Source organism: Sphaerodactylus townsendi, linkage group LG02 (assembly GCF_021028975.2).
Source record: "Sphaerodactylus townsendi isolate TG3544 linkage group LG02, MPM_Stown_v2.3, whole genome shotgun sequence".
In the NCBI taxonomy this organism is placed as follows: Eukaryota; Metazoa; Chordata; class Lepidosauria; order Squamata; family Sphaerodactylidae; genus Sphaerodactylus; species Sphaerodactylus townsendi.
Window position 1 is genome coordinate 168,888,471 of NC_059426.1, and position 10,032 is coordinate 168,898,502.

General features: G+C 47.7%; 1 protein-coding gene across 1 annotated transcript; it reads right to left on the reverse strand.

The window, feature by feature from the left end:
- Positions 1-300: 300 nt before the first annotated feature.
- PPP1R36 (protein phosphatase 1 regulatory subunit 36) lies at positions 301-9,741 on the reverse strand. Its single transcript, XM_048484650.1, has 5 exons — positions 9,728-9,741; positions 9,397-9,439; positions 8,284-8,477; positions 3,050-3,244; positions 301-582 (listed from the first exon to the last, which is right to left on the reverse strand). The coding sequence occupies exons 1-5, from the start codon at positions 9,739-9,741 to the stop codon at positions 357-359; spliced, it is 672 nt and encodes a 223-aa protein (XP_048340607.1). The 3' UTR covers positions 301-356.
- Between the last annotated feature and the right edge of the window lie 291 nt (positions 9,742-10,032).

Consider the following 10,032-nt stretch of genomic DNA (forward strand, 5'->3'; position numbering starts at 1 on the left):
AACGCTGGCAGTATAATTGGCCAGCAATGCAACTCTCCCAAGGGAATTCTGGGAACAGCAGTTCTGCAAGGTTGGCTAGAAGGATCCCTTCTCAGCACAAAGGACACAAAACTACAATACCCACGGTTCTCCGGTTGGGGGTAGGAAGCCAAGGCTGTTGTACACATGTGGCAGTGATCTGGGTTAGCAATGAAACTCTTTTATGGTGCCATGATAGATTTACTTATTCTATTAGGTTTGCTAAGGCATCCCTCATTCTTGAACAAACAGGGGGATTAAAACCCAAATGCCAAGGAGCCGTGGCATCCAAAAAACGTTTAATGTGTGCGTGGCTTTGCCGTCACACTAGCAGAGCTCTACTGGGTACTGTCAGCGTAGTCCCCTTCAGTGGTAGCCCTGGACACGACTTCGCACGAACAACTGGCTCTGCTTTGGCTATGCCTGGCTGAGTGGAGCACCTCCCGCTCGATCAACGGGTCTTCTTGCTCTTCCTCCTCCTCCTCTTCCTCTTGCTCCTCCGTGTGGAGAGGCAGGAGGCTGTGAGGGCTGAATTTGTTGCGGGGAGATCCGATGATGCCAATCCTGTAGGAGAAAGAGGCCTGGGCGTCAGAGGATGTCTTTCTTCCTCGCAGGTGTCACAGAATCAATCACGTGAAGTGGTCTTTCGAGCAGAGGGGAAAGATTACAGAAGAAACGGGGATGAGTTGCAGCTCAGAGGGAGGGTGTTTGCTTTGTGCACAAAAGGTTTTATCCAGTCCCCAGCGTCTTTGTTCAAACCCCGGCATCTACAGTTAAGAGGACCAGGAAGAGATCTCAGGCAGAGGTGGTGGGAAAAACCTTGTATGAATCCCTAGAGAGCTGCTGCCAACCAGAGCAGGCAACTCTGACCTTAACAGGCTAAGGGTCTTGGACTCAGCAGAAGGCAGCTTTGCCTTACAGAGTGGGGTCATGGTTCGGAGGTAGGCAGAGGCGTAGCTGGGCCAAACTACACCCAGTGCGCAGTGTGTTTTTTCCACATACCCCCCATGGCCCCCTGCGTCCCCCCACGGCGCCCCCCTTGCCCCGCCACGTCTTTTTCCCACATTTACCTTAGTTCCTTTTCTTTTTCTAGTACTTTTTCAGGCTGAAAAAAGGGGCCTTTTCACAGTTCAGGCTAAAAACTGCCTGAGGAACTATACTTCTCAGGAGACCTTGTGAGGCGCTGTAGTTCCTCAGGCAGTTTTTAGCCTGAACTGTGAAGAGGCCCCTTTTTTCAGCCTGAAAAAGTATTAGAAAAAGAAAAGGAACTAAGGTAAATGTGGGAAGAGGGGGCGCTGTGGGGAGGCACGCGGGGGGCGCAAGGAAAAGGGGGAGAGGCTGAGGGTGATTTTCCACCCCCAGGCATGCGCCCGGTGCACAATGTACACACACACACCCGCCACCTTGCCGCTCCGCCACTGGAGGTAGGGCACCTGCATTGTATGCAGAAGGTCTCAGGTTCGGTTCCCAGAATCTCCAGTTAAGAAGTCCAGGTAAAGGACACAGGTTGAGGTGGTGGGAAGAACTTCTGCCTGAGACCCTGGAGAGCTGCTGCCGGTCAGAGTAGACAACACTGAACTTGACAGGCCAGGGTCTGATTCAGTAAGAGGCAGCTCTTTGCTGTGGGGCATCTGCTTTGCATGTAGAGGCTTCCAGGCTCAGTCGCCAGGATCTCCAATTAAAAAAATCAAATTGTAGGACCTCTACCCCTGCGAGCGGTCTCCACCTGCAAACGCAGAGAGCTGCCAGTCGAGAGTTGACAACGCTGACCTCGACAGAACAAGAATCTGACTCGATCCAAGACAGCTCCGCATATGCGAGGATGTGCAATTTGATTCCATCCCAAGTGAAAGGTGACTGCTGAGAGGCAGATTTCAAGCCCTTTGAGGAAAGGCTGACGGACTTGGGAATGTTTGGTTGGAGAAGAGGAGGTTGAAAGGGGCAAGTGAAGGGCTGTCACTTAGAGGGTGGCAAGGAGCTGTTCCTGTCGGCGGCAGCAGTTAGGACTCACAATAATAGGTTTTAATTACTGGTGGAAATGTACCAGCAAGATATTAGGGAGAAAGTTTTTACAGCCAGTGTAGTTCAGAAGTGGATTCCGCTGTCTACAGAGGTGGCGAGTTCTCCCTCACTGGCAGTCTTTAAGCTATGACTGGATAAAAACTTGTCTGGGATGCTCTAGGCTGATACTGTATTGAGCAATGGGTTGGACTAGATCAGGGATTAGCATGCTGGCAGGGGCTGATGAGAATTGTAGTCCATGAACATCTGGAGAGCCACAGGTTGCAGACCCCTGGACTAGATGGCCTGTATGGCCCCTTCAAACCAGTGATGTACCACTAATGGTAGGCTGACCAGACGTCCCGCCTTTGGCTGGGCAGTCCCGCCTTAAAACAATTTGTCCCGCATCCCGCGGGTTATTTCAAGTCTCCCGATTTTTGGAAGGCTGTTGCACTGCCTTCTGGGGCGCAAGGCAGTGCGGCAGCCTCCCGCGCGCGCAGCCGCAGGAGCACATGGCCTTGTGGGGCACTCCCGTTTCTCGCCCTGTCACACGGCAGGAAACAGGAGCACCCCAGAAGGCCGTGCACTCCTGCGGCTGCGCGTGTATGCGCGCGTGCGCGCGGCCGCCCGTCCCGGTTCACAAAGGTGACCATCTGGTCACCTTAACTAATGGGGACATGGGATATCCCATGTCCCTGGGCGCACACAGTTTCATCATGTGGGGCGGCATGGGGCGCCAGCTGGGTCCCTGCACCTGGCCTCTCCTGCAGAAACCCGGCAGACGCCTGGTGGCTTTCCCCCATGTCGGGGCGCTGCTCGCTGGCTAAGGTGTTCGCCACGGCCACAGGACAGTTCTTGTCCCCACGGGAGGCAGAGGAGGGCAGCCTACTGCCATGGTGCCTGCTCGTGCCACCCACCAACAAGCCCCGCCCCCCCAGCATCCCTGCAGGTTGGCTCCTGCCCTCCCCAGGCCAATGGTAGGGCGGGAGCTGGACTGCAGGGATGCCAACGACAAACCCATACTCCTTACTTGGACTCTGTCACGATAGAGGACAAAGCTGGCAGGTCCTCAGGACACGCAATTTGGGCAGTTCTGCTGGGATGGAGGTAATGGTCTTGGAAAAGATACTGAGCGCTATCTTTCGCCATCGGCAGCAACGTGCTCATCACTGGCGACCGCTTGTCCAAGACGCTCCTGATGGCTGGTTGCCTGTTTCCCATGAGCCTTAAAGGGAGAAAAGGAGAAGTGTTGAAGGGACAGGCGGACAAACCAAACATTTTAAGAGCAGCGGGAACTGACCTGAAGCATTTCATACAAATACTACCCTCTTCTCTCATAAAAGGGAGTTTTCAACACAGAAAAGTTAGCTGTAACAAGCACCTCCTGGTCAGCGGCTGTGACGTCATCAATGTCCCTGCAGCAGTTTCCCAACTTGGTCATAAGTATAAACCACACAGAGGTGATATATATATATAAGTATAAACCACACAGAGGTGATATATATAAATAAGGACACGGAAATAAACAGACACCTGCTGCTTAAAAAAAAATAGGCCATCCAGGCTGCCTGAAGCGTGACGGGAAGAGCAAGACGGATATCTGATCCAGCATTCGACTTGCTGGAATGAGCACCTGCAAAGCAAGCTACAAAGTGAGGACTCTACTCCAGGCGTTCCCATTGGGAATGTTCTTTAATGCCCTCAGCACAGATCCATTCACGATATTGAATGCATATTGTGAGCGTATGCATATTCTCCTTCTCCTACGTACTGGAGAGTATGCATGTTCCACCTATTGTCCCTTACTATCAAGGTTCGATTCAAGGTTGTAGCTGTCACGTACAAAGTGTTCCGCATACCTGCAGGATTGCCCATCCCACCATGCTCTTCCATGACAACCCCTCTAAAGATGCCACCACTACAAAGGAGCAAGGCCCACATCTTCCCGTACACGTACATTTTCAGTGGTGGCTCCCAGCTGAGGAGGTCAGGAGGCCTCCCACACTTCATCATTCCATGGGACGTGTAAAATGGAACTTGTTTAAGAGTGGTTTTTTGTTAGTGAATCCAGGGGCAATGGCATGTCTATGACATCGTCTTCATTATAAGATCTATTGTGGGTCCCAAAGGGCATGGTGTTGTTTTTTGCTTGAGCTAGTAGGTGAGTTGGTGGGGATAGGTTGGTAGGGGTGGATTGGACATGGGGATGGCATTGTTGGGGCCATTTCTTGTTGTCTATGATGCAGTATCATTATGTTATATTATTATGTTTAAGATGTGATAATTTGTTATTGTGCTGTTATGTTACGATGTTATTCTGCTATTGTGTTATGAAATGTTATTATGCTGTTATGTCATACTTATTGATGTTCTTGCTTTTTAATATTTGATATTTGGGGATATGTTTATTGATGCTGCTTGTCATGCCCCCACAGAGGCTCTTGTTATTTCCCCATTAAGCTTCAGTTTCCCCATAGTTAGCATGGGTATAGTTCATTGTAAAGTCTTCTAAGGGAGGGAATTTTAGTTAGCCCCTGTCCCTTTAAGACATTTCCCAAGAGGCAGTCTTCCTTCTTTACCCAGCAATCCCCTGTTTTAGCTCTAGCCAGTCAGTCAGAGCAAGGTGCCAAGGGTAGCTGGAGACTGTAATATTCATGATGTATATGGTGGTCCATAGTAGTATATGGTGGTCCATAGTAGTCTATGGTGACATATAGAGCACAAGTTAAGGTTAACAGCAATTAGAACCAGACAAAGACTGAAAGAACTAAAAGGAAGCAAAACACAGTGGACTTCCTTGAAAGCAACCAAGAGAAGACACAGTCTACAGCTTCAAATCTGCTCAAGACAAGCAAGTACTTTGATTTAGACAGACCCAAGGGAGGAGTTAGGATCTTAATTCTCCTAATAAACCTATTGTTGAACCTGGCTTGTGTCTTCCCCACTCTGTCCTAGCCAAGTACAGGGCACCAAAAACAGATTCACTTGCGGGGGGCAGAACACTGCTGTTTTGATATTTGCTGTTTTAATATCTGATTAGTGTTTTGAAGTTATTTGCTTGTTGTTCACCGCCCTGAGCCCTACGGGGAAGGCAGAGTATAAATCGAATAGATGAAATGAAATATATGTATGTATCTTTTTAATATATCATTTTTAAGGGGTTGCATTTTTCTGTAATCTTATAGCCCAGCTTTATCACTCCATTAATGCGCACAATGTTTTGCTGCATCATTCTCCAATCTTGTGATTTCTGTTTTCCTGTATGCATTGTATCAGGTGTTGTATTTATTTGTTTGTTTGTTTATGGAACAATTTACTCTGTGAGTTGTATGTATTATACTAAGAGCCCCGTGGCATAGAATGGTAAGCTGCAGTTTGACAGTCAAAGATCTGCATGCCACAGGAGTCAGGTAGCCGGCTCAAGGTTGATTCAGCCTTCCATCCTTCCAAGGTTGGTAAAATGAGTACTCAGCTTGCTGGGAGTAAAGTGTAGATGACCGGGGAAGGTAATGGCAAACCACCCCATAAACACAGTCTGCCTAAATAAGTGGTTCTCAACCTTCCTAATGCTGCGACCCTTTAATACAGTTCCTCATGTTGTGGTGACCCCCAACCCTAACATTTATCCATTTTACAGATGGGGAATACTGATGCAGAGAGTCTTAGGCGACCCCTGTGAAAGGGTCGTTCGACCCCCAAAGGGGTCCCGACCCCCAGGTTGAGAACCACTGCCCTAAATAAACCTGGTGAAGTGATGTGACCCCATGAGTCAGTAACAACCCAGTGCTTACACAGGAGACTACCTTTTACCTTTATGTCACAGAAACAGGCCTGTCCTACAAATCCTGGGTTCTTTTTTCCAAATACTCCGAAACCAGCTGAGTTCTCAACGATTTTATTGAAAAGAAAACCGAAAATAATAAAATGTGCTAATACAGCTAACAACATGGTTCCTGCAGCCTTGTCTCAGCCCCATTGAGCTTAGAGATCCTCCCTCTAGCTCAGCTTGGATTAGAATCAATCTTCCTTTCTCTCCTTGGTTCCCAGGAAAACTCAGTTTCCTGCCATGCAGTAACCCACCCTTTGATGTATGACGGTTTGGTTACTGGCTTCCTTTGGGTAAATTTATTGAACTCATTTGGTTCCTTACCCGGAGATCAAAGCCCTTGTCAGGCTAGTGTGACTTTTCCTGATACTATAATGGAGTAACGTATATACTCGTGTATAAGTCGACCCGCATATAAGTCGAGGCACCTAATTTTACCAAAGAAAACTGGGAAAACTTATTGACTCGCGTATAAGTCAAGGGTGGGAAATGCAGCAGCTACTGGTAAATTTCAAAAATAAAAATAGATACCAATAAAATTACATTAATTGAGGCATCAGCAGGTTAAATGTTTTTGAAAATTTATTTCAAAGAAAAACAGTAAACTAGCTCTGTAAGTGGAGAAGAGGGTCACCAAAAACAATATGGTCACAACAATAATTTTAAAATAACAAAAACCTTAGCTCAACCAGCAACCAAGCTAAAACACAAGAGTTAAAATCCTTCAAAACTGGATTTTTGGTCAGGGGAGGAATGTTTATGTTAGCAGTACCAACATTTCAGAGTATCTTTAGGAGACCCACCCAGGTTTGGTGAAGTTTGGCTCAGGGGGTCCAAAGTTCAGGGGGTCAAAATGTAGCCCCATCTACTATTAGCTCCCATTGGAAACAATGGGGGATGGGGGCACCCACTTTGGGGGTCCATAAGTTTGGACCCCCTTACCCAAACTTTACCAAACCTGGCTGGTATCATCAGCAGAGTCTCTTAAAAAATCCCTGAATTTTTGGTGCCGCTAGCCTAAAAACTGCGCCCCCTGGTGGCCAACAAAGTAAAAACCCTAAAATATTTTTTTTAAATACACCTGACTCGCGTATAAGTCGAGGGGGGGTTTCAGCACAAAAAATGTGCTGAAAAATTCTACTTATATGCAAGTATATACGGTAACTTCATCACAATTATACTGCCTTATGGAAATGTCTTTAGTTGAAATCCACCTGGAGTCTCAGCAAAACAGACTATAAATGAAGGAAATACATAAACTGTTTGCTGTAAAGGTCAATTATTCACCAAAAGCCTTCAACTGCAGGGGACAGTTTTCCAAAAACGCCATTTTTTTTAAACAACCCTAAGAATGAATTGCACCAGCATGTCAAAAAGACAATGTGGCCATTTTGGAAGTAACAGTTTTATCCAAAACCTCCTTACGCTCCTTGAAAGCACATTCTGCAACTAATGAGGTGGGATCTAATCGCCACGCAACCCTGAGCCACAGAGGTTGGGGACAGCAAGACTGAAGTCTAGTAGCATCTTGGAGACCAACCAGATTTCCAGAGCATAAGCTTTCAGGAGCCAAAACTCCCTTCATCAGATACAAACTTTGACTCTTGAACCACGCTCCATCCTCCACACAACCCAGTGGTGGGTTAAAATCGAAGCCAAACTTAATGAGTTGGGCATTTCCTTGGAGGACCTGCTAATGCTAACAGAGCAGGAGGTCTATGGGGCTATCAAGAAGAGACTTTTTGACAGAGAGTTCCAACAGATGCTAGAGGAAGCTAATAAAACCTGTTCCCCGATCTCTCTGGGAATACTTATGGATAGACTAATTGCAGCCCAGTACCTTTATCTCCTGGTTGAGGCCCGGTGGCGTAGAGCAATCACCTTAGCTAGGTGTAATGCCCTGCCTTCTTCCTTTAGCCTTGGACGCCACCTTGGAATCCCACATAAAGAAAGGAAATGCCCGTGTGGCATGGGTTCTGTGGAAACAGTATCTCATATGCTGTTGGATTGTCCCTTTTATGAGATAGGTAGGAAGAAGCACATAATCCCCTTCCTGCATGGAAGTGAAGGCATTACAGATAAACAGAAGGTTATATATCTTTTAAACAGCCACAACTACGAGCTGTTGGAAGCGGTGGCTAAATTTTTAAATGGTGTTATTTTAACTCGCCAGAAATTGTAAAGTTGTAAAGGCTGTTATTATCTTGCTAAGCTAATTTTAAACAATTTATATGCCATTAAAGGTATTCGAAATCGAAATCGACTCTTGAACCCTTATACCCCAGAAATCTGATTAGTTCTGAAGGTGTCACTGGACTCGGATCGAGCTGTTATACTGCAGCTCCAATACAGCTAACCACCTGAAATCATCTTCAAGGTGCGGAGAGGGGCAAATGGCACAGAGAGAGAGAGAGAGAGAGAACGAGAACGAGCCATACATGCGGTAGGGTGGAGGGCTCTTCAGCTCCAGGGAAACATCTGTTCTTATCATCCGCTTGGCCTTGGTTTTCTCTCTCAGGGCGGAATTGAATATGTTCGTACGGAGCAGGCGGCCCACTTCCTGCTGGATCTCCTTGAGGTTCTTCTGTTTGAAGGCCACGTACGCCACATAAGAACTGAAGTTGTACAAGCCCTGTGATGCACACAAAGGGGGCACCAGGAGACAGAATGAGATTCACTCAATGAGACTGTCCTCTGTTCGTAATGGGAAGGAAAGAGCCAGGGGGATCAGAATCCATGCTGGAGTTAGCAATGGGTCTGTGGCACTTCTGCTATATCCAGTGGTCCATCAACAGTCAGAAGTAATGCAGCACACGAAAAAGACACATTGCTTGTGAAAATAACATGCTCTTTAGAAGAAGAAGAGTTTGGATTTATACCCCACCTTTCTCTCCTGTAAGGAGACTCAAGGCGGCTTCCGGGCTCCTTTCCCTTTCTCTACCCACAACAGACACCTTGCAAGGTAGGTGGGGCTGAGAGTTCCGAAGAACTGGGACTAGCCCAAGGTCACCCAGTGGGAATAGAGGAGTGCGGGAACACATCTGGTTCACCAGATAAGCCTCTGCCACTCAGGTGGAGGAGTGGGGAATCAAACCCGGTTCTCCAGATTAGAATCCACCTGCTCTTAACTACTACACCATGACCGCAGGAAGGGTTCCTGTTTACTCCAGAGTTTACCCACTTCTAAAGGGCCGGTTCAGGGTATTTTGCCACCCCAAACAACATACCCCACACTGGCTTCTCTTGTGCTGTTGCTAGCCATCGCTCCAACCCAGCTAGCAAGCAGCCTGGTCCAGAAGTCGATGTGCACTGCCTCTCACACTGCCAATGGCCAGTAGAAAGCCAAACCCCAGCAGTGAAGCAGCAGATGAGGTCTTTCACATTACTGACAACCTGCTCCTCTTCACTGGGACTGAACCTGGGTACGCCAAGCAGATGCTCTGCTCTTGAGCCACAACCCCTTCACTCTCAGTGGTCGGGGTGAGGCACTGTTGACTAACCTTGTTGATACCACAAGCTCTTCTCATTTACCCTCCCAGCCTCCTCCTTACCTCAAAGAAATCCCTGTCCTTTCGTGCTGCTGACGTTTTCCTCCTAAAAGGGAAAAGAGAGATAGAACTAAGACATTCTCTACGGGTGATTCCGCACAGACAAAATATAACAGGTTATGGGGTGTGGAAAAAAGCACTATGGGGGAGAAGCTCCCACAGAACTGCCCCCCCCCCAACGCTTCTAAACCATTTTATTGTGCTGAACCCAGGTAAAATGAAAGTCGCTAAACAAGCAACTTTTTAACCTTTAAGCCAGGTTTCACACACTTCCTGCTTGCCTGTGCAAACTACGGCAAGCAGGAAGCATTCTGTGCCCCCCCCCCCCACGTACCTTCTGTCCACCATTGTGGTGGATTCTGTATGCAGCTGCCTAAGTGTGGATTCTCTAGGTGGCCCCCATTTTGTGCCAGTATGTTTGTAGGTGGGTGATTCTCGGGGGGCGGGATTCTCAGATGCGCGTTTCGCAGGGAAACAAAGCATTTCCTGTGTGAAACATCCCACATCCTGTCACTGGTGTCACCTGGATGGTCCCTGCAACTGCCGTACGAACAGCGAGTCAGGCAACATGGGTTCATTTAACCCGTTTGTGTTGCCTGTGCAGAAGGAGCCAACGTTATGCAAGCCAGTTCTCAATTC